This window comes from Falco cherrug, chromosome 1, assembly GCF_023634085.1.
Source record: "Falco cherrug isolate bFalChe1 chromosome 1, bFalChe1.pri, whole genome shotgun sequence".
In the NCBI taxonomy this organism is placed as follows: Eukaryota; Metazoa; Chordata; class Aves; order Falconiformes; family Falconidae; genus Falco; species Falco cherrug.
Window position 1 is genome coordinate 123,113,141 of NC_073697.1, and position 25,080 is coordinate 123,138,220.

At 41.7% G+C, this 25,080-nt stretch overlaps 2 protein-coding genes across 8 annotated transcripts in view; both read right to left on the bottom strand.

The window, feature by feature from the left end:
- The window catches only part of COPRS (coordinator of PRMT5 and differentiation stimulator), a 190,434-nt gene extending 178,760 nt beyond the window's left edge, over positions 1–11,674 (bottom strand). For 5 of the 7 annotated variants that reach the window (XR_008735101.1, XR_008735106.1, XR_008735103.1 and 2 more), the window contains exons 1-3: positions 9,993–11,674; positions 9,104–9,191; positions 8,270–8,524 (exon numbers count right to left, since the gene is read on the bottom strand). Coding sequence is in view for 4 of the 7 variants with exons in the window: in XM_055726623.1 (XP_055582598.1) it covers positions 8,270–8,524; positions 9,104–9,191; positions 9,993–10,379 (730 nt within the window). In the remaining 3 variants the exon portion in view is untranslated. Of the gene's footprint in view, positions 1–4,961; positions 6,264–8,269; positions 8,525–9,103; positions 9,192–9,591; positions 9,920–9,992 lie in introns of those variants that run through there. The other 2 variants (XM_055726598.1, XM_027808267.2) reach the window with 2 other exon arrangements.
- A 151-nt stretch (positions 11,675–11,825) lies between these two features.
- UTP6 (UTP6 small subunit processome component) lies at positions 11,826–24,819 on the bottom strand. The gene is made up of 19 exons (XM_055726574.1): positions 24,660–24,819; positions 24,474–24,558; positions 23,764–23,805; positions 23,588–23,680; positions 22,892–22,939; positions 22,030–22,093; positions 21,354–21,472; positions 20,683–20,760; positions 20,199–20,280; positions 18,945–19,026; positions 17,509–17,690; positions 16,162–16,241; positions 15,481–15,558; positions 15,132–15,311; positions 14,149–14,229; positions 13,204–13,313; positions 13,051–13,117; positions 12,687–12,759; positions 11,826–12,118 (listed from the first exon to the last, which is right to left on the bottom strand). Exons 1-19 carry the CDS (start codon positions 24,749–24,751, stop codon positions 11,961–11,963), a joined length of 1,794 nt encoding a protein of 597 aa, XP_055582549.1. The 5' UTR covers positions 24,752–24,819; the 3' UTR covers positions 11,826–11,960.
- Positions 24,820–25,080: the final 261 nt, after the last annotated feature.

Genomic DNA, 25,080 nt, shown 5'->3' on the forward strand with positions numbered 1-25,080 from the left:
GTTTATACTAAATCATTAAATCTGTATTTATAGCTTTACTTTTTCTGTGAAGTAAAAGCTTACAATATGGAAGAAGCATTTCTTCTGCCACAAGAATTCCTTGGCTGTACCCTGGAGGATGGAGGGCTAGGCTACATGACCGAAGTGATGCCTATCTATGTCAAGTTTAAAATAGCAGCTGTATTAATTTCCCCGCTACACCCTTCCCCTTTTCCCTAGGGGAGTTTTAAGAACGGTTCTGAATTGCAATGCAATATCAGCTGTTTTTTCATATGACATCCAGTATATTTTGGCAAAATGCAGTAAATACAGCCACTAGGGCCCCAGAAATCTCTCTGGCTTCAAGCAGAAGAATCTAGCAGCCCTGCAGAACTTAAAATCTAGATGTTCCTAGTTATCCTCCTCTACAGATATTTCATTTTCACAAGGGATGCTATTTTGGTTGCGGTTCCTAAGTTTTCTAATACTGTCCACTTCACGGTATATCAAATCCAGACCAAACAGGTTAACATGCTTCTCTCCTGACAGAAAGGGTATTTTTGGAGCTACTTACAGTCCCCATCCACCTAAGACACTACCATCTCAGTATTCATTGGTGCCAAATAACTCAATATGAATTGGCTTCAAATAGCATCGCTTTCAGTGGCTCCTACCTGGGCTAGAAATTCAGATCTAGTGCTGAACAAGGTTCCAGTTTATCACCACTTTCCCTAAAAGTTACTAAGATGACCACTAATATAACCACTAATATATTATTTTGATTTGTTGCTCATGCTTATGTTGCAATATCAGCCACTCCTCTGACTTTGCTATTCCAATTCTACAACAGTACTGTCACCAAGAGTGACAAGACCTGCCCAGCTAAAATACTTTTCATTACTATCTGGAACTCCAGTTACATAAAAGGAGGTTGTATTCCCTGTTGAGGAGTGTAGGTCCTGTTTATCAGTCACACCTATTTACTTCCCCAGAAGCCTTGGAGCATGTAACACCGGAGATGGAGTTACACAATTTCCAGCCAACTGTAGCCAGCCAGTACTATATTTAATGTTGCACATTTATTCATAAACCCATAAGGTGTCTGGACAAAGATTACAGATGAAATTATATTAGTCTATCGGTGATCAAATCATCAAAACCCATCAAAATATTTTCTAGTATGCATTAAGTAACTGAAAGAACTTCTTAGTGAAAAAGTTCTGGAGTAGTTCCCAAGCTAGAGGTAGAAATACTAAATGACTTGTTTAATGTCAGAACAAACATCTGCAATACTATACCAATTAAAACTGCAAAGCAAAGCAGCATGATATGAACTTGGCATTCTCTGGCACTCTAGATCTCACAGAAAATGTGTTGACCAATGTAAATTTTACTAAGGACTGCTCAAAAAGGGCTGAGCAGAATTAACTTGCATTTTACTTTGAGGGAAATAAACTGAGACCTCAGGCTCATAAACAAATACATACAACTTACACAACTCAGTCTTACGTTCCTGCATCATACAATGAAAAGATGTTCCAGGTCTAAATTCAGAAGTTGCAGGCAGATCAGAAAAGGTTTGATTAAAACAATTCAGGCCACAGAATCAAGACTTACTAAGAAGTTAATTTTCCTAGGCTGATTTCATCTACGTGTCCTGAAATTTGTTATCATTGAGGGGCAGGACAAACCACACAGACTCCACAACAAGCTGAAAAGAAGCAAATACAGACATTGAGCTACAATCACGGTTCTTGCTCTGAGAAGGTCAAGTTACAAGGAATTATATCAAAAACTAAAATCCACAGCAATAATGAAACACTGAACGTGAACTTTAGCTCAGAGGTGACACAGGCATTGCATAGGGGGCTATACAGGGTCAGAGCTTCTACCCGCATAATGAGCTGCAACAGTTCATACCAACTGAGGACCTATAACAAATGGTTAAATGAAGCTGTTTCTACCACTAAAACCAATTATTAGGGTTGTGTACTTTGCAGCATTTTTTTAGTAGGTTACGGTTTCTTCTGCCCATCTAGGAAGCTAGGCTATGAGCAGCTGGTACTCCCAGAACTAACAACCCCACCACAACTTTATCTACTCAAGCCTCCCATGTCTACGTTTGTGATACAGAACCACAGAGGGTAAGTATCACAAGTTCCTTCCCTGTGCCCACAGAGACTTACTCACTAGATTCACAAAACAACCCCTGTTACAATGGGATTTACACTGGTGTCCTTGGAAGCAGCAGACGGTGAGGATGAGCTGCTGTGATCAGCACTTTTCCTTTAGCCTGTGAAATTATTCACATAGTCCCCTCAACAGTGGAAGCATTTTCTCAGCTTAAGAGTGAAAGCACACTAGTTAAAAGATGGGACAAAACAACAAATCAAGCAGTAATGTCTTTAAAAGACACTAAAATGGCCTGGATTTTGTGGTTATATAAGAGCAAGAAACCACTATCTCAATCTGATGTATGAATTAAATGCTGTACCTTATCAACAGGAAATATGAACACATTTCCTTCAATTATTTCCTCCTGCAAATCATTCCCTTTAGGTCTCAAAGGAAATAACAGATGCACCCAAAGCAAGTTTTCATTTCTTTGCTGGCCTGTTCAAAGAAAATGCAAAGTTCTGTTTTGTTTTTCCAAACACCTCACTAGTTAGAAAAAATTTCTTGCTCGGAGTATCTGAAGTACTTTACAAACAGGCTGGTATCATTATCTCTACCTGTAAAACGGGAAGAAAAGCAATGGCACTTCAGTGCTGTACCCAAGTCTCCTTCTGAGTCACCATTATTATGCCACACTACCAAGCCTCCCTCACAATATAAACCCAGTAATCATACTAACCTGTAGTAAAGCCTTCCATCCTTTGAATGGCATCTTACACCATAGGTATAGAAGGGGGAAATCTTGTTAGATATATATGCACATTTATTTTATACATATATTAACTGAGAAATCTTTGACACTTCTGATAAATTAGTTGGAAAATTTATGTACTGCCAATGCGTTTCTTGTGTGCATAAAATATTTATGATCTTGATTCTGTAACGGGACTCTTTTCCCTCCAATAATTTGAGCAGGCTGAAGGGTTGACACTCTTGGCTTGAATTGTTGGCTTATGTGTTAGCTTATGTTTTTAATTGCAACATATTCTTGCCTAGAATGACATGCTTGTGTCAACACAAAACAGGTTCAGTGCAAGATTCACTATGGAATTTGAAACACTCTGTAGTGCAGAAACATTGGAATCTGTGAGCTTGGTTTCAAATCCGTCCAGGGAGATGCTTTCTGAGAAGTCTGCATCTGGTTTTCTAATCCCACTGAAGTTTGTGAGTATTCAGATCAAGCTTCACATTAAGCCCCTTCCCTAACAAGCAGGGCCAAGACAAATGAAGTTACATTTGCCAACATATCCCTAGAGAGGGCAATCCATCTCTGCTCTAAAATCTTCAGGTTTTTTCCAAAGCTGTTGGGGGTGCTGTCAGTTTTAACCTTAAAAGGTACTGAAAACAGATCTTTTATGTTTACAATCATTAAAAACACAAACAGCTTGGCAAGGGAGCCATTCAAGACAATTTCTCCTCAAATAACAACAGTCAAGCTAGACAATGCTGATAGCAATTAAAGGTACAAGCTAAAAAATATTTATAGAGTGCATAGAAAATGGCTTGAAGACTGTGGTACTGATGGAATTTAGGAACCACGCAGAAGATCATCCTGTTCAATGTTATAAAGGCCTTTTGGTTATCCTTTTAAAACAATTCTAAAAACGGCAGGTTTGCCTCCACAGAATTCTGTTAGTTTTATCTTTATTAAATACAGTGCGACATCTCCCACAAGCACACTAAAAAAATATATTAAGCCTGAAGTCAAGTGATGTTCTTTTCTCAGCCATGGGAGAAATTTTTCAGTCCGGTAAGTATAACTTCAGAATGAAATAAAAAAAAAAAAAAAAAAAAAAAAAAAAAGAGAGAAACTAATCAGGGCCATGAATCAGTCTCACTGGGGAACAACAGGACTACGCAGAACACAGATCTGAACTCCTATCAATGCTAGAAATCAGCTCGGGGATCTGACACTGGCTGATGAAACTTAGCGCCAGTCGAAAATCCGCTGAGCAGGGTAGACAATTTTTTGCTGCCCTCTGCAGTGTGGTGTTGAGCATTGACATCTACAGCTGAAGACTGGGAAATGATAAATAGGCTCACAAAATCATCTGTGCTTTTTCAGAGGAACTTCCACAATATCCTAGTGTATTGTTACTGCAGCAGTACTCTACTCAATTTTTATTTATTAATAATGCAGTTATAAACACAAATCAACGATTTTTCTCTAGCTGATGAGTCAGTTACAGTCATGCTCATAGTTCCATTCCAGTCTTCTCAGTCAGAGAAAGAAGCTACTATGTATCCAAACCTGATAAGCTGAGCATAATCAATTCTCATTTCTGTTCCACAGGGTGGAGTGCGTGTTCTAACTAATGCAGGACTCAAAAGAGCTGCACTCCTCTCTGACACACAGCAGGCCACAAAATAAAAAAGCATGTCCAGTGCCTTAGAGAGCACAGCTAGGGCTTTCTAGCTGTGCAGCGAAAGAACAGTCTGTTAGACTGTGCTTTCTGCTGTATGTCCTGGAGGCATGCCAAGGTACGTTTGGATGGAGATACTAATCCCTATATCGCTCCAATATATAAGAATAAAAGAACAGGCCCTCTTTCTTGCAACCTCAACACCAGGCTTCCACTCTGCTTTGATTGCTGGGTACTTAGACATAACCAGGAATTGCAAGGTACCAGAAGAAAAGACTCATCCAATCTCTTGTCCTCTGCTCTTTAGGAAAAGATTACGCAAATATCACTGTCATTCACTTCCTCCTTCCAAACTAATGCATGAATTACTTCAGTCTCAAGCAACAGATTATTTAAAAAAAAAGTCTTCCAGTGATAAAGATTCTCAGGCAAGAAGTTAACAAACAAGCATGAGTACTGTGCTCCAGTGTGTCAGTGTCAAAACAAAGCCTTCAAAAAACTCTTGGGAGAGAAGTGATTAACGAAACGTGAGCATTAGTTGAAGATTACTGCTATTCAAGTGACCAGCCATTCACTCCACTTAGGTACTTCATTTGAGAATGTTTCCTTTAACTCCAAGGCAAAGGCAAGAAGGATATGGTTCTAGTTCCAGCTATTCTCTTAAGAGACTTTATGGAGGTGTTTTGCATTCTCATCTCCTCATTTGCTACAACACAGCACCACCAGAAACATACCAGCAGTACCAGGAACCTTAATCCACTACTGTCTGCAGTACACAGAGATTATATAGTGCAAGACATTATACAAGCATAGATACTTTCTTCATCACTACATGTCCGATGTTGCATGAGACTGTTATAAAGACAACTGTGAGACCTAAGGATAATATGCCCATATACAAGGTCTGATGTAGAGAAATATTTGTCAGGAGGCAGTCTTAAGCACTCAGCATTCCTACTGGAAGCAGCAGGCCCAACTTACTACGTGCCCATGTGTATTTGCAAGATGCGTACCATGGATTTGTAATTCCTTTATACTGAAATACATAAAAATAAAACCAAAACAACTCATTCTGTATTTGTCATGGCTAATTTTGTTAAACACCAGTATTAGACAGGAATCACAAATGGCAACACAGAAATACAACAGAGATGCTGGAAGGAGTTTTCAAAGCTACCTGAACCAATTTGACAGCATCAAATGAAGAGGAAAGAAAACTTCAAGTTACATGAACACACAGGGATCAACATGTCAAATCTGGCAAAGCTGAAGTTTAGAAATTAAATACTTCCTCTCAAGCAATTAATTAGCAACAACATAAATCTATGTAATACAAACAAAAAGTCCAGAAATGCAATGACTCCTTACAGCTAGCACCTGCACTCTTGTTTCCAGAGGTCAAGCACAGTCAACTTATAACCAGCTCAGAAGCAATCTAAGCAAAACTTCAGAGAAGGTGTAGCATTTCTGGCCTTACGCAGAACTCTGCAAGCAAGCCAAAGGACTCGACATGACTCAAACGGTGAAGAACATAATCCAACTCAGAAGCCAAACTTGTTTCTGACCAGGGTCAACCTCATTCATCAGCATCATCAAACTGGCCAGTCTCAGTCATTCTAACTGGTGGCGTAAAAACAAGGCAAGCTGCATGGTGACAGCCTGGGTTGTAAAACGAATCCTCTCGCCATGAGTATGAGGCCAAAAGATTACTTTCCTGAAAGCTTCCACAGTGGAGATCACCAGCATCTAAAGAAGATCAAAGAAAAGATTTAAACCATGGGAGATACTTGGAAAAGTTGGTATAGTGTAGCAGGTAATTTTGCAGGTTTACAGCATCTTCCAATTAACTATTTCAATTTGATCCACCAGCACTCATGAATTAGGCCTACAAAGCAAAAAAGAAAGCTGAATTTGGCAACATCTTCATTTTAAGGAAGTTTTTTGCCAAGGAAGAAAAAGCAGTTTTCTACAAAGCTCAACAATAAACCTGGATTCAGAACACCAATCACCAGCTCTTACGATGCGTGCAGTTCTTCTACGTTTTCTCCAGGCATAAAAGGCTCATGAAACCATTACTTTTATTTCCCCCTACACCTTCCTGCTGCCTCCGTAGGCACATCCCAACCCTTTAAGAACAACATAGGCAATCCCAATCCAATTAGGAACCCTCCAACCCTTTAAGAACTGGGTCACTGGACAGAATGGAAGGGTGGGGTCCTGCAAAAACTAGTTCTGAACATTTCCACTAGGCTAAAATTAAGCCAAATAAGCCTGTTATTTAACCAACTTAGCACAAAAACAGGGCAGAGTCCTTTAATATAAGCAGATTTCTAGCCAGCAGACACTGGAAGGACTGAGCAAATGAAAAGCCTACAGTATGGGGCAGCAGAAGATCGACCACAGTATATCCATGTCTCAGCCTTCCAATAGCACTGCCAAACACACCATCAAAGCAAGCATTTTTAAAAAGCTTTTTAAAAGCCATAAAATGGCTGATCAAGTACATCTTTTATTTGTGCTAGTTCACCACTCAGACACTTATACTCTGTATCCTTCACAAGCACCTGAATCCTATAATCACAACTTCCTCACCTGTAGCTTATGCTCTCCAAATCCTCACAAAGGAAGGATGTGTTAGTTAAATAAAGGAAAAGAGAACCTGTGGCAGTTCAAGTGAAAAAAAAATAATCAAGATGTTCCATAAATTTGAGCAGATGGGAGATTAAAAGGAAAGCCCAGAATGGAGGAGAAGGAAATATCCAAAAAGGATTCACTCAGATTACCCAGTGTGAAAAACCACTACTGTATCTCCATTTTAAAATCAGAATGATTTTATAGGAAAGGCTACAAAAACTTTCCCACTTCCTTCCATTATCAAATGATGGAACTTGAATACAAACAGCCATTTACGGAATTAAAATAAACAAAGACTTGACAATTCCTAAGCAAAGAAAAAAGCGTTTGTATTAGTTACAAAAGATACGTATTAATGAGAAGAAAATGGAAATGGTACTACTCTGCATCAACAAAGTCACAGCAGGTTATCAGCTACTGCTGGCTAAACTCCATCCACTTGTTTGATGCCGACATACAGCCTAGCAAACGAAGACTGAGATTCAGTTCAACACACAAGTCACTGTAAAACAGTTTACAAACTGGAGGATTAATACAACCCTAAAGACATGGATAAAACTGCTTCTATCCATTGCCATCTTTGTCCATGGGACTGACCCCAAAACAGCTACCACAAAAAAAACCAAACCCACAAACCAAACAAAAAACCACCAACCAGCCTACAGCAACAAACCATACACTGAGACCAAGCACTTGCACTGCTCCCCTCCAAAGGACTTCAAGCTCTAAGAGGGCCGTTACAGCGTACAAACTGAATGAGTCTTCATGGAGGAAAAGAAAAATTCCTTTTACACAAAAAAAGTTACATTCCTGCACTCCATATAGGTTTCTCTTCTGCTTCAGAATAACAGATACACCTCTGAGACCTAGCTTCCCCAGAGAAACTCAATCAGCACATACAATTCTTCTCCTTACTATTCCACTCCTTAAGAATTCAATTCCTCAAGCAAGTTTCGTGTGAATTTTACAACACTGCCTTGAAATCCTGTATTTGACAACAAAATTACGCATTGAAAATCCATGCAGCCAACAGCAACACTCGCTCTCCTGCAAAGCGCCTACCTCCAAATCACATACTAAGCAAAACTCAAATGAAGCACAAGTAAATCTGTACTCACCATAAGGATTACTTTCAGACTCCTCCAATTCTTTATCCCAGTCCTCCACCTCATACACAGTAGCAGTTTGCAGCTCTGGAAAAGTTACCGCCTCAGGCATACCAGAGACTTCACCATCCAAATCTTCCAGGTCAGGATGTATATGAGCACAGTCAACAGGAGAACCACTGACATTTTCATTGTGAGAGGTATCAGAAAATTCACTTTCTTCAGATTCACTATCAAGAACACTTGGAATATTCTTCAGTGGACATTCTAAAATGAGTAAAAAAAGAGTCAACAGATACTTAGAAATTAAACTGGAACAATTAAATGCTTCACATGCGTTAATTCAGACAGCTATACAAATGCACTTTGGGACTACAAATCTAATTATAATATATGTAGTTTCTTACATATGTAATGTCACTACAGTGCTCCTTCGGGTTTCAGATGCTTGGGAACACTGGACATAGGCTTGTATCACAACACTAGCCCAAGTCAGGATTTTGATGGAAAATGATGAAGGACTGTTGATGGAAAATAACTTTTTAAACTAAGGCAAAGGACCCAGCAGTCTTGTTTCACCTCATTCACCTGTTGGTATTTCAAAAAAAGTATGTTGAAAGACCACAGCTCTGTTTAAAAAATATATAAATTTAAAAAATAAATTTTGTAGTATTAGTAACTCTTGCACCAAGGCATACACAAATTATATACGTGAAAATAACTTAGTGCAGTAACTGAGGAGACATTTCCTATGCATCACCAAAAGTTTTAAGCGTATTTCCTCAAGAGAGCACAAGTTTCATTACTCACCATCTGCTTTGCTTTGTCCTGGTATTTTAGGCTTACCTTTTCTGGGCTTCCAGGTCATAGTTTCTCTCTTATTAGACAGCTGTTCCTCATCAAAGCTTGCAGACTCAATGACAGCAGCCATCACCTATGAGACAGTTTTAAAGAATCCAGTAGCACCCTTCGTTGATTCCTCCAGCAAAGCTCATGCAACTTGTACTGCATTTGAGTATTTCTGAGCCCTTGAGCCTGACCCATTTGTTTGTTCCTTTGATGAATCTGAGGTTCTAAACCTGACAGGCTTTCACTTCAGAAAACAAACCTGCCGAGGGGTGGCTCATCCTGCTGCCACCCCAGGCGGCAGCCAGCACAGATCTGCCAGTCTCCTCACTCACAGACCTAATCCTGCTGCCGCCATTTTGGGAACACATCCCAAACCTGACCCAAAACGTGCCCGTTAGGGACAGCGGCAGGATGTGAAAGCTGCAGAGGTAATGAAGACACACAGATGGAACGAGTACAAGCACTAAAGCCTGTGAATCAACTACCTTGTGGGAGCCAACGTGCCAAGGAGGCAGGAGAGGGCCAGAGCCTCCTGCAGACCTGAGGAGCTGGGCCAAGATGGCGGCCACGCCCCTGGAGAGCAGAGGGGAGCAGCCCAGCAGGTTTGATAGCCCCCAGAGGGAGAGGGCAGGAGAGGCGACTTATGCCTGCCACTGCCACTACAACACAGGTGAATTCGCCGCCGGACAGCCCCCGCCCAGGGCGGCGGGTGCGGGCTCCAGGTGCCTGCCGCCGGGAGGGGCCTGACTGGGGTCGCGGCCGGAGAACGAGGGCAGAACGCCGCGGGCAAGCCCGCACCGGGGCCCCGCCGCCTCGCCCTGCCGGGCCGTGCGAGGATGCGAGCCCGCCCGACCCCCGCTCCCCGCCCCGCAGGAGCCCACCACACCTGCCGCGGCGGCGGTGCCAGCAGCCGCGCCATGCCGGCCAGCCTTGAGGGAGGCTGCGGGCGCGCAGCCGCGGGGCCGGGCGAGGCGCCGCCGTGAGGAGACGTCCGGCGTCCGCGCCCGCCTTCCCGCGCTGGCGGAGCCGCTCGTCCACTCGCGGCGGCAGCAGCGCCTGCGCCCGCGGGCACCGTCAGGCGGGCGGGCTCGGGGGGGGCGCTGCTGCCGGGCCCGGGGGGCGTAATGGCCGTGCCTCGGCACCCGCGGTGGGGGAAGCTGGGCCGGGGCAAGCGGCGGCTTCTCCCGCTCCGGCCTCGGTGCCCGCCCGCACCCCTCAGCCCCCGCGGCCCCCGCCTCATAACCTCTCCCCCGCCGGTGGAAATGGCGCCCATCGAGGGGAAGCAGGCCGGCCGCAGGGCAGGAACAGGCCATTAAAACAAGTGGAGAAAAAAGAAGTATAGACAGAACAGCTATAAGAAAACACTTTTACGCTTATACAGTTGCAAATAAAATATCAGTGCCTCTCTAGGCTGTGTGGCTTTTTAATCTTGCCAGATGCAAAGCACCTGCATTGGGCCTCCTGCCTGAAGGGTGCGGAGTGCTGGTGCTGAACACAGCTGCAGGTGCTCCAGGAGCAAACCTGCTTGTAGGAAGTGCTTATGGCTCAAAGGTGCTGCAGGTAGGCAGGTGAGTGGCAGCGTTCTGCAAGGAACACACAGCAGGTAAAGAAAAAGGGCAGACTTTCAGAAACAGCAGTTAGCAGTTACCGGTTTTGCTGGACATCGCCTTTCCCCCCCCCCCCAGTCCCCAAACTGCACTTCAAAGCTTTCGGTTGTGCAACTGAAGAAGCAAGGCAAGGGGTTCAGGTGAAGGGAGCAATGTAATAAAGGGCAGACAGAGTAGGAGAGGAGTGATTGCTGGAGTGATGCCAGACACAAGACAGCTGGACTGGTGGGGAGGTTGAAAAGGGCCTGGCTAAAAGCTTAGGAAAGATGGAGCTTCAGATGTCACCGGAGCAGTCGTAAGAGGCTGTTGCTCCAAACCTTGCTTCCAGCTACTCAAAAGTTACTGGAATTCATTGCTTGAGAGAAGCTGCAGTTTCTACTTGTGTGAAAAAATGTTAAATATTTCTCTGTATTGTCATTATGCCACCAGTCACTGGGAAATGAGATAAAGGAATTACTGATGCACGTTCCTGTACTCTCCCCTGGGTATCTTCTACTGGTCTAAGGATAGCATTTATGCTGATTTAATGGGTCTGAAACAGGAAAACACAGCTCTGCAAACAGCCAAAGACAGTACTGTCTCAAAAACCTGTTACCCATTTCTCAAGCATTGTGGACATGAAGTGTAGATCAGAACTTTATACTGTCACATGAGGGACATTTGTAACCAATTTCAGCTCCCCTCTACATTTCATAGTCACTCAGAATTACAGGTTAGGATGCAAACACCAAGGTGGTTGCAGAGGTTGCTTCTGTTTTTGAAAAAAGGATTACAGATGTCTTCAAGGCGAGGAAGCAATAAATGCCATAATTTTAGAGATTGTTTCTCCAGTGTTCCACTTTGCATTATTCAACTTAGTAAGATAAAAAGATCTCCCACAGGTGTAGTTTCCATAGGGTTGGAGGTTTTTTTGCATTTATGTGCTGTAATATTAGCTCTCCAGAGTGTTAAAGCTGATGCATGATGACTATTCCATGTGAATGATTAGGCAGGTGGAAGAGTTTGCTCTCAGAAGTCTCAAGGAAGAACACCCTCAGAGAAGCCTCTGCTTTCTCTTGTAACTGTGCACTTGAACTTGCTCCTGGCAGAAGCAATACTAGAAACAACTGCAATAGGGTAGATTATTCTTTTTTTCCACATATACATGAATGTAAAGGCGGCAGACTTTAATAAGACCCAGAAACTTATTTACCTTTGCACAGAGGAATGAAAAAAAAAAAGCACAGTCATGTTGTAACTATAGTTTTTCATAAATGTCCTGTTTGCAATAAAGTGTATTTGGAAACAAAGTCTTCCACCAAGTCTCCCTGTAACATCTTCATAGCTCTCCAGTGAATGTTCCCACAGTTTTCTGGTTTGCCTTGGGGATGACTTAGCTCCTCTTTGATATAATCCAGCCAGAGATCTTAAAAAGAAACACAGAAATTCTGGCGTTAGATTTTGATTGGATATTACTTAACAAATATTCCAAAGCTAACCTAGTAACTCTCTTTTTGTAAGTGTCCTTGATGTTAATGCACTAAGGCTTACTTTGTGAAATTACAACCATCTGCCCCTTGAGGACCAAAAGCCTGGGTTCTATTCCCAGTTGGAACAGTGATGTCTTAAGAAATAATGCAGCAATATTGACCTGTTTACTTTCTTAAAAGGAATACTGCAGTAATCTTGATTATAAAAACATAGCTCCATACTGTTGACAAACCCAAATAAAAGGTGATACACATTTCTTACACCAATGTCAAAACCTTATTTGCTAGTAGTTCAGCTGAAGCCACCCCACTGTGAACAACAACCCTGGACTGAAAGTGAAGGGTCGCTCCAAAGTGTCATGCACTTAACAGCACAGAAGAAATAAGCTCCACGCTGCATGACAGCAATCACAAGGACAGAACAAACAGCTACCTTTTGAAATGGATGGAAATAAAAGAGGCAGGAATGAATGAATGAATAAATAAGTAAATAAATCCTCTTACCAGAATCTGTTGAACCAAACTCTCTCAAGGCACGTTCATAGTATTCTCTCAAATGAAGCATTTTGCAGGATTCCTAACAAAGGAAGGTATTAAAAGGCCATTTATTTTGTACAGAAGCGAATCTGCAGCTTGATTAGTTTCTTACAAAGAGAGAGAGTCATGGTAATTACACGCGCACACGCACACTGCCAAAGATTAGTTACCATGGAACTTGGTTTTGTGTTACATGCTAGACATAGAAGACAAATATGAACCCATCACAAACTAAGGACGCTACTCATAAGCCCTCTGTTTCCTATTTAAATCCAAAGTTTGCGGTGTATTTTACTAATACAAGGCAGTAATTGGATATTCAACAACTTACTTGCTCCTTTTCTATTTGGATCATCTTCCTGAAGAAGTCAAGTGAAAATGGACGATTTTCACACAGCCTGTAATAAAAACCTAATTAACTTTAGACTTCAAGCCTTTTAACATACACCCTAGAACAACCTGGTTTGAAGGTTTTATTTGTCACCTGGTAAAGGCTCTCTTAACTTTCTTATAACCGCCATTTCTGTAAGTCCAGTCAAGATACATTTCTTTCATAGTCACAGATTCAGCAGGAGTTGTGGCATGTAAGGATCTCTGCAAGTTTAAAAGGGAAAAACCAAAAAACAAACCAACCACATAAGCTACAATTAAAAGGCAACAAGGGAGAAGAAATCAAATACTACCTTCTCCCTAATTAGGCATCTGACATAAAGTAGATCTCATAAGTGAGACACAGTACTGGAAAAAAGCATCCCAAAGGGTGTCTGAAAGACAGCATTAGGTAACACATCCAGTATTTTTCAAATTAAAATATTAGTTGTAACCTAAAATACGTGTCTCTTCCACTACTTCATACAGCTGGTAAATGGCATTTCCCTAACATCCTTCAGGTGGAGGGTTTCACAATGCTCTACAAACAACTGAATTCAAGCTTCCACCTGAAATAGATGGTTTATGTTGTAAACAGGGAGGAAAAAAACCCACAACCCAACATGCCAGGCAAAGAGGAAACATTTTTCCCTAAGCTATTTAAAGAATTTACAGAGATTAAAGTCCCAGTTTGTCCTTGAGTTTTCTGTAACGAGGCTGATGTTTATACAGATAGAAAAAACACTTTTCTATGTTCAGACAGGCATCTGAAAACGGAGCAAAAGTTCTAGACCACAAAGTAAAAGAACAGCAAGAGTCCAACACTGGTTGCGCTTACAAACATCTACATGTCTTAGAAGCATGGGGACAACGTTTGTGCTGATGAGCCCATATCCAACTGAATTTTGGTATCGTACAGAGTTCTACTTGAAATTCTTTGATATCAATGCATCCATGAAAGAACTGCAGTATAAACCATTTGTTACATGTTCCATCCACACACATTGTTCCTGTTTATTTAAATGCTGTCATAAAAAGTAGATTTCTATTAGCTAAGTACCTGGTAGAGAGCTTCTGTGTCTTCCTTGCTGTTTGTGCCTTCACTCCATTCCACCCAGAGGATCCACAATGGCAAACTGCCCTGTAAGGTGAGCAGATAAATCCAATGACTGAAATACAGGGATTCTGATTTACAGGAACAGCACACATCCACCGGGTTCTGTATTACAGCTGCTGTAAAAAAAGTCCTTTAGACATAGCTCTTAGAAAGACAACTTCAGATTGAACATTAAAATCACTTCTTGTTTCCTTCCTCACAGGACAAATACTGCTTAGCTGGATAACTGCAAGACACGTTGCAAGGGATGACAGAGAAGTAGTTCTGCGTCACCAAACACTCCAATGCAAAGGGAACTTCCAAGAACAAGGAGGAAAGAAACAATCACCTCCTTGTTTCCTCTCCTCACTCCTCATGCCCACAGTTTGAAATGGAACAGGAAGAAAGCACATAGCTAACTCAAGGCTTGAAATACCACACAGGCAAACTGTATCAGGACAGTGAAGAACAGGAGACACCTGACTGCTAGAAGAGTACACAAAATGTCACCTGTGAGCCATTCAGACTTTAAAACTGTTAATTTGAAGTGAATTTACAATTCCCAAATGCTCCTGAATGCAACATGCATGTGAAATGTCAAGTTATTATTTTTTACTTTTAAAATGGTTAGGGACTTTGAATGCCTTGTAAAGGAAAAAAAAACACCTCAAATAAATACACTGGAAAATAAAAAAAATAAAACAAATAAAAACACCGGAACAAGTTTCCCAGAGAAGCTGTGGAAGGCCCCATCCCTGGCAGTGTTCAAGACCAGGTTGGATGTGGCTTTGAGCAACCTGGTCTACTGGAAAGTGCCGCTGCCCAAGGCAGGGGGACTGGACTAGAAGATCACCTTTAAGGTCCCTCCCTATCCAAACCATTCTATGATTCTATGAAATATCAGAGGTTTCCAGCCCAAAACTAATGCATGCAAGTCCAGCACAGACCTTAGATTTGACGTGCTTAAGCGCTTCTTCAAAACACTGGGTCACATCATCACTCTTCAGTTGGATCAGCACCTGCAGCCTCATCTGCCATGTTTCCACTGACAGGCAGAAGCGCTCAGTTGCAGCTTCTGCCAGCTCCGTAGCCTCCTCAGGGAGGTTGGACTCCAGTAACAGTTGAAGCTAAAACCCAGCAGACACAGCTAATCACCACAAGAGATTTGTAGTAGATTTGTTAAAAAGCAAGGTGTTGAAGACAGTATTACCTGCTTTTCTATCTACTCAAAATGTGAAGATAGGCATGCAAGCAATGCAGGACAGTCTCACAATCTGTATTTCTGTCAACTCTTACCCACTGTTTATAGAGAGCTTCTGGCAGCAAACTGGATTCATGGGTTTTGTTGAACACACTAAGTGTCCTCTCCAGCCTCTAGAACCAACAGAGAAGAAAAAGTAAAGAAAACAAGCATTATTCCTGCACATATCAGATCCCAGCATTACAAGAAGCCCGGTGGATTAGTGTATCACATGTCACTGAAATTCAGTACAAGTAACTTAAATACTTTAGGTACCTGCATACATTCCAAGATAAAGGGGAAATTTGAACATTTGAATTACATCTGTTCCTTAAGGAACAAAAAACAACATCACAATGCTCTTTTACTGTATTAAAAGGGAACCAAACTGCACAGGATAATTAGTTAAGTCAGTCATACCAAGCACAGATGCAGATGCCCACGTGCCAGCACCACACGGCTCAGACTTATTTGCAAAAGTCATTTTAATTCATCGCTTTCTTTAAACAAGCACAGGTTTGCAGGACTGACAAGGCTGGTTTATGCCCAAGTTATTCATGTTCCAGCAGGCCACATGTGAACTTGACAGTCAAAGTGATCCCCTTAGATGAAGGCTAATGACGCCCACAGGTACTTCTGATAAAATGTCAAAACATATTTGGTTCTTGTCTGATGCATTACAGAAGTGAGTTAAGATACAGATGACTTGTTACTATGATTTCCAAATCAGCTTTTACCTTTTGCTTTAATTCTTCACTGTTGGTTTTCCTGTTGTATCTCTCTAAGCAAAAGGTGATGTAGCATTTCCACATGTCCTCTGTAGAATCAAAGGCATAATATCACACTTCATAGAATTACAAGAGTAAGCACAAATATTAATCTTTAAGGAATAAGAGAATCCAAGCACTAACGGTTAATGCCTATTTTGTTTTAAAATGCTGTATTATAAAATAGGCCCTACATTTATAACATTTAAAAATTACTTCCTGATACAAACTGCAGACAGCTACTCTAGTAACGAGCATCAAGCTTAGTTCAGCTGAAGTTTCAGTGCATGCTGTCACTAATGCTCCGTGCACCCTGTGCCTGCACTTCTCAAAGGGCCTGCAAGAGTAAGGACACTCACAGGCAACTGAGAAAATCCTTCTTTGCCTGACTTTAGGGCCACAAAATCAGACTGATGGAATAGCTCTTCTATGAGGACAGGCTGAGACTTGAGGTTGTTCAGCCTGGAGAAGAGAAGGCTCCGGGGAGACCTTATCGTGGCTTCTCAATACTTAAAGGGGGCTTATAAGAAAGATGGGGACAGACTTTTTAGTAGGGCCTGTAGAGACAGGACAAGGAATAGTGGTTTCAAACTAAAGGAGGGCAGATTCAGACCACGTATAAGGATGAATTTTTTTAGGAGGGTGATGGGACACTGGAACATTTCACCCAGAGAGGTGGTAGATGCTTCAGCCCTGGGAACATTCAAGGTTGTATGGGATTCTGAGCAACCTGATCTAGCTAAAGATGTCCCTGCTCATTGCAGGGGGGTGGACTAAATGACCTTTTAAAGGTCAGTTCCGACCCAAACCATTCTATGATTCTATGACTTCAAAGGCTATATAAGCAGCAAGTTTGAGTCTGCTTCACCAACAGCCCCTTGATAGCTTCCTTTGAGAATAAGGACAATGCCAGATGTTGGGTATCCACTCCACTGGCAACTCAAAACATTGCTTACTCACAGCTAACTAGCAATATACTTGAGCTCTACAGGTTTCCTTTATTTCGGAAATTTTCTCTATTTACAACTCCCAAACTTTTGTTCATCTGTGGGCTTCTAATTCTCCTCATTGGTTAAGTCACATTAATAAAAGCAAACAAAAAGCACTTTCGGTTGAGCAGCTCATTCAAAAGCAAGAATGCACTGGAAAATAACCCCATTAACACATAAAATAGATCCCCAAAAGGTAGCATCTAAAAATGGCTTGCTTTCTTTTACGTACAGTAGAGCCTGCCAACACCTACTTCAAACCTTTCACAGTATACAGTATGCTAAAGTACCAGGAAAAAAATGCTACAACGCAGGCAGAACTTGTCACCTGTTGGGACTGCTCTCACAGCCTCTTCAAAGACTGCACAGCACCGTTCCTCTCTCCGGGCCATTTCAGATACTTTCATCTGTTTTGTGGTGTGTTTTGTGGACTTCAGGGACCCCAGCTCCAGCTCACGACGGGCCATGTAATCCCATGTAAGAGGATCATCAGCATACTTGGTCTGCAAACTAAACACACTATGTCTGTAACAGTCCTCAACTACCATTCTTCCCTTGTAGACATGTTTAGAAGGGTTATATTGGTATAGAAATGTACTTAATTTCAGAGTACTCAAATGCCAGAGAAAAAACATCTTACCTTTCCACAAATGAAAAAGTATTAGCTTATTTTGGTTTTTTATTTAATATGGATATTCTCCAGTAATAGCATGAACTAGATAGGAAGCTTTCAAGAGACCTTTCTTATGAGAGAGGAACAACTGAAGAAGCTAAAGATCTATGTCCTGGTTTCAGCTGGGGTAGAGTTAATTTTCTTCTTAGTAACTGATTGCAAATCTGTGTTTTGGATTTAGTATGAAAATAATGTTGATACCACACTGATGTGGTTGCTAATTAACGCTTACTCTAAATCAAGGACTTTTCAAGTTTCCCATGCTCTGCCAGCAAGCAGGTGCACAAGCAGCAGGGAGGGAGGGCAAGCTGTCCAGCAAGACAGCTGACCCACAGCCAAAGGGATATTTCACATCATAGAACATCATGATGGGTATATAAACTGGGGGGAGTTGGCCAGGGGCCACTGACCACTGCTCAGGGACAGGTTGGACATCAGTCAGTGGGTGGTAAGCAACTGTATTGTGCATCACTTGTTTGGTTTTTTTTCCCCTTTGGGTTTAATTCCTCTCTCTCCTTTTAATGAAAGGTATTATTATTATATTTTCTTTACTTCAATTATTAAATTGTTCTTTCCTCAACCCACACGTTTTTACCTTTTTCCTATTAAATTGTTCTTTTCTCAACCCACAAGTTTTTACCTTTTTCCCCCCAATCCTCCTCCCCATCCCACCAGGGGGGGACAAGGGGGAGTGAGTGAGCAGCTGCATGATCCTTAATTACTGCCTGAAGTTACACCACAACGATGCAAAAGAACCACAAAATACACTAGCAAAATACATGGTTCCTGCAGTAAATTTATGGAAACTAAGTGTAGCAATTATTCAGCAACAACTATATTTTATCTAAATTTTTCTTAGCAGTTTCTCAAAGCTTTTTCTGAAGTTACAAGTATCTTTCTAAAAGAGCATGCTTGCCTCATGTTCTGTTTTTCAGGGATTTCCCATACACCTTAACATTCTTTTTCCCTAGAGGAACAGCCTTTGGTTGTTAACCTGTCAACCCACTATAAATTAGAGAAGTTATGAGAACATGTTTTTTACAAAACAAAATAATTTTAAAAAAACCCACCAAAACAAAAAACAACCTCACCTTTCAAGAATTTCTTTTTGCAAATCTTCAGTAAAATCAAAGAGCTTTGCAATAGAAAGTACAGCCAGATGGAATTCAACACCTACATTTCAGGAGAAGAAGAATAACCCTATCAAGTGGAGTATTATATCCATTACACACCAAATTTCTGTATCTTTGCAAGCTTTTGTCAAGACACAGATAACATTTAACTGTCTAGATAGATAGCCTTTTCTTTCCTGACTTGTTGCTTGCCTGACTATATTCTTTACGACTTCCATGTTAGGCAGTTACAAAAGAAGGCCATGAGAGACAGGACATTCCAGACTCCAAAGTGATGAACTAGGCCTGTCCTGACACGCTTACAGATCCTTCCAGCACGGTTCCACTCGCAAATGTAATCACCGCCTCCTCTACTCCTTCATTTGACTCTGCCATGAAAATACAGAAGGGTCCGCACCCAAGACAGACCTCTCCAAAGCCGCACATGGTATACATCAAGTAGTTATGTCCCTCCATCTTGTATCTCCACAACTTATCTTTGAAAATGCTAAGTGACATGACTTGACATAATTAGTTCATTGTGAATCCCTATCAGACATTACTCACCTCTTTATTTTTAGGTGCTTACAAATCATTTGTATGCCTATTTATTCAGGATATTTCTCCAGGTATTTAAATACCTGTAATTTCCTCTTATGTCCTTTTCCACCCACTACTTTTCAATGCTGCTGTTGTATTTTGACGATTGTCTTCCAAAATATCCTCATCGATCATGGTTTACCAAAGATACCTGCTACTACTTTATTATTTTACCCAATTCACTCAATAAAATGGGTGAATTTACCAAGCCTGGTTAATATAATCTGCTTTATTATTAGTCTGAATTCTTACTTCTTTGTCAGTAGTACTAGCTAATTAGTTGTGATCTAATGTTCAGTAGACAAAGCAAAAAAGGTGTGTAATTCTGAACTGTCCTCCCACTGTGGTTTTTTAAACAAAAAAGTCTTGAAACTGTAAGCCCAGCACCTGTGCCACTTCAGCCCAAAAGCTGCTGTACTGGAAGAGGTGTCAGCCAGCAGAAAAGTTATGAAAAACAGAACTATCAGCACTATTTATACTTCAGCATTATCTAGGTTCTACTGAAGAAATGTTATATTCGAAAACGTATCTTAGTATGTACGCTGGAGTTAAGTCTATCTGTATTACCTACTGGAGAGCGGAGTTAAAGGTGACAGCTTTCCTAGTAAGTAAGTACAAAAAATGTTAAATCACCTTTAATTTTCTGAGCAGCATCTCTGTAGATTATGCGAGCCATTTCCCCATTAAGAATCTCTTCAGAATAATTGAATTCCCCCTGCAATTATCAAGCAGAGTATCGTTAAAATGTCTTCCTTTCTCAGCTACCATTTTTGGAAACATTGACAAGACATCAGAAGATGGTATTAATGTTTTGCTTCACCCAAATCTATCTAATTTGTACAAGTCAACTATAAAGAAATAAGAAGCAGTATTACTAACTTTCAAACTGGGGGATGTAACAAAAGACTTTACAATTGTAAAGAAAAATCAATGTATGAAGTATTTGAGCTGAGCATCTCTTGACGCAAACACTTGAAAAAATTGACACAGGACATATACAAAAACTTTCTCTAACCTGCTGTCAAACAAACCATTGCTACAGATCCCTTGAAACTGTGCATTCAGATGTGTGATACACAAGCAGACAATAACTCTTCAGTAAGTTTAGCTGACCTACCAAGTCCATCTTTGCTCGTTCAAATTCTTTCTTTTCCTTCCTCTGTTTTTCAGCATGCATCAGCTCCATTCTGAAATACTGCAGAAGAGAGAATAAAATGAAATGATTGTGGGGGTAGGAATAATCTAAGTCCACAAACGTGGTAAAACAAACTACCTGAAGAGCTACAAATCAGGACCTGGCCAACATCCTATGTATGTCTGAGTGCCTTGGTTTTTAAAAGTGTGTCCGTAACAGCTATCTGCCCTACATATTTACTCAGGAGTTTCCCACATGTAGAAATTACCACTCCCTAGTCATTCTTTAAACCTTAACTTGTCCTCAAAGAAAACCATGTTTCCTAGCAAAGGCTTGGAATGCCAGATCTAATCCATAGAACGATGTCCTAACAGAGCTTACAGTACTTTAAAAGGGAATTCTGACACATTTCTCTTTGAACAGTGTAAAAACCTCATTTCACATAAACACACACAGTGTTTGCTAAACAACTGAAAAATGCTACCAGTACTAAGTTTTTTTGTTTCCAGGGGTTTTTTAAATCCTTCTGACATTTCCCCACTAATGAGAAAACAAGTTTTTTCCAGTTTTCACAGACTGATACGAGAAATATCCCGGACTCATTTGCTCTCATTGATAAAGTAACTGGTTGTAGAAGAAAACCAGGAACTCACTTCTTGATAAAGTTTTGGGCACTCTGGATGGAAGCGCAAAGCGCGAAGAAACAAGTGCCTAGCACTTTCTGATGAGAGTTGTGTCTCCATTTCCCATTTCGCTGCCATAATCCACAGTGCTGCAACAGGTGATACAAATAAATTCATTTTAAGGCAAAGCAAGTGGTTGGTCATGAGAACCCATTCTGAAGCTACTCTCCAGAACGCACAGGTTGTTTTTGTTTGATGTACCCACCCCAACATAATCCATGATCTCAGCAATGGAATAAGACTGATTATCTCCCACATAAAACTGAGTTAAAGGACAGATGTAACCAGCTAGGCAGATCCAGGAAGTTTAATCTGGTATAGCTACAGATCCAATGATGTACAATGTCATCTTCAAAAGCCAAAAAGCTGCCATGAGTATTCAAGATCTACCTCTGAAACATCTACCTAGTCCCCAGTCCACCTGGGAAATGGTCACTCAAACCCCGAGGACTCCTATTTCACACCACCTTTTGATTGCTCAGCACAATCCCTGTCAGAGCCCTTTTCTCCGAAGTAGCAGCAAAGCAAAGCAAAGCGAGTAGCAACTTTTACCCTAATAGCTTGAAACAGAGATCTGCAAGAACTTAAACCAACACTATACAATATATAGAGTCATTTATGCAGCATTCACCATTGTTTTATTTACCTGGTTTATTGGGATGAATGGCCAACATGGAAGAAAACACCTTACTAAGCTGATGTTTTGCATTCTGTAAAAGAAGTTTTGTTTTTAGTACCAAATTGAGCCACCAGCAAAGTTTCATTATGAACGGTTACAATTTGTAATGCAATTCTACTGGAAAAGACACTTCTCTGCTACTTTATTTTCAGTAGAAAGTTTCTCAGATTCAATGCTGACCAGCTTTTAAATGTGACCAGACTAGATTAGCATAGTTAACTCAAACCATTCTGAACTACACAGCTAACACAAATGTCACCTAACTCACAAATCCATAGTCTCACAGACACTTTTTTGAGTTAAAGACTGCATTTTTCTTTGGCCACCTGCATTACTATGACAAGGTCACCTTCTTCAGTACAGGAAAGGCAATGACCACATGGTAATAATAATAATGTGAAGACTTGCACAGGTAAGTTTACAAAGCACACAACTGCCAAAACTACACTTTTCAGCATTGCCACTATAAGACATGTTTGTAACAAAATCACAATTCACAAACAGGTGATCCATTCATTCCAGAGAAGGTATAACCAATATTATCATTCCTCCAAACCAAACATTACTCCAGATTCTGTGCAATTAGCCTCACCTTTACCACCTGCAAGCATCAAACTTCATACTAATTCATTCTGACTCATACTCTACATTTATATGTAACAGTGAAAATCCCAGGCAGCTCCAATAATGCTATCAAAATCGTTTCAGTATGACAACATGGGGCAATAAAGTTTGTAACCCTGTCTTGTAATTCAAGTTCCAGATGCCTGATTATAAACACCAATCCAGTATCACAGCTCTGGTTAAGATTAGCATCTTGAAAACTCACCCACTGCTTGCAAAATGCAACATGTGAAAGCCAAAGCTGGACATCTTCCTGTTGGAAATGCAAGAGGGAAAGAATCAACCATACAGTAAGACAAGCACAAAATCACTTGCACATTGACAAGCAAATATGCCCTTGGTACAACAACTTGGCATGCAGAGAGAAGGAATTCTGAATCTCAAGTTGCCTTCTTTTTTTCCCAGATCTTCAAATTCCTGCAAAACACCCAAAGAAAACCAACCCTTCCATCTCATCATACACTCTGAGCCTCTCCAATCAGATCTACGTTACACTGAACTCAATAGAGAACTCACTGTCATGGTTCCTGAGGCACCTCATTTAGATCTTACCATGAAATGTATATCAAGACAATCTTTTCCCAAAGCCACTGAAAGTTCTTTTCATTCCGTTTCTAGACCTTGTAAGGAGTCAGACCAAACTCACATTGCAATATGTGGTTCCAGACAGTTGAGGACTAACAATTTTGAAAGCACAAAATATCATTTGTATACAAAATACATCTATCCGTTATGAATGATCCACTTCTAGGCTACTGCTAATTGTAAGAGCAAACATACACTTAATTTTTCTACTACATTATTCTGTATTACTGCAAGTATTTGGTGGCAACGGTATCCAGGTAATTTTACATACCAAAAGGGCATTTTTCAACCTACCTGTACAAATAAGCAAACTTACTTTCCATTTTCCTGTAGCACGGTTGAAGAGGCAATGGACTCTATGCAGAATAGAGTTCTCAATTTCATCCTTCTTGAATGAATATCCAATGCGCTAGGAGAGAAAAAAGCATTGATTTTATTGCAATAAAAATTTTAGCCTAAGTATTCTGCACTCTAAAGAACTGATAAACTTACTGCTCTTCTCTTCTTGATCAGTTCCAGCAGATTAATTTCATACTAGAACGGGGAGAAAAAAAAAATTAAAAGCAAATGAGAAGACAAGTAAGGAAAAAAAAATACAGATCAAGGCTTTTTTTATAGCTAATCAGGTGGACAATACAAATTACATCCAGGAAAACACAAGCAATAATTTTTTGGCCAGACCACTACATTTCTAAGGCTGACTAAAATTAAGCTTGAGTATTTGTATTGAACATATTTCAGACTTGAGCTGTTAGCAACCCCTATCTCTAGAATCATAATACACAAGGCAAACTTCTAACAGCACAAAAAAATTAATTACGCTTAACTACAATCTCCACATCACATCAAGGAACTGGGGTCTCTGCATCCCTAGAGAAACTACAGGAAAAAGTCACGAGAGACCCTCTCATCCCAAACTAAGGCTCCAACTCCTGGCTACACCTCATGCTCTGGTGTGTACTGATTGTAAGCCAACAACCGCTTCATGCGCTGGTGTGTATCGATACAGAGCCTCAGCCCGTAACCGCCCCATGCTCTGGTCGGTCCTGACACACAGCCTGAGCCCGTAACCGCTTACAAGAGCCCAGGCGAGGAGAGGCCTTCGGGAAGCCGCCCGGTTTCCACGTGTGTAACTACAAAATAACTCCTGAGCTGGCCCTACCACGTGAGTTAGGCTCGCTCTGCTCGTCAGTAGAGCCTACCTGAATATAGTTGATGAAATCCTCCTTCCGAAGCGCTCTCCGCTGTATTTTGTACTCCAGAGCCGAGGCTTTCCTCAGGACGGCCCTGCGGGACGGGGGAATCAGCCAGCGGAGAGATCGCGCCCCCGCTGCGTGTGCCGCCACCCCTCGCCGGGCGCCCGCCTCCGCGGCGGCCGCCCACCTCACCTGATCTCCCGACGCGTGAACAGCCCTACCCGCTCCAGCTGCTCCAGCTCCGGGATGCGGTCCTCCAGCCGCTGCTCGATGCGCTCCGCCATGGCGGCGGCACGGACCCCTCACGCCGGTGTAGCCCGCCGCCACTTCCGGCCGCCGCGCTGCCCCGCCCCCAGCCTTCCGGGACCGCGCCGCTCTACCGCCCCCTGCCGGCAAACGGCAACGGCGCAGCGAGGCGACCCCGGGGCGGGCAGGCAGCGCCACGGTGGCTGCTCACACCAGAAACCGGTACCAAACGGAACGGCCCCGGGGCAGCAGAGCCGTTATGGGTACGGACGTCGCGGGGCTGTCGTGACCCGAGCGCAGGGCCTGTCGCCCAGCCTCGCTGAACCTCTTTCACGGTTTAACCTCAGCCAGTAGCTAAGCATCCCAG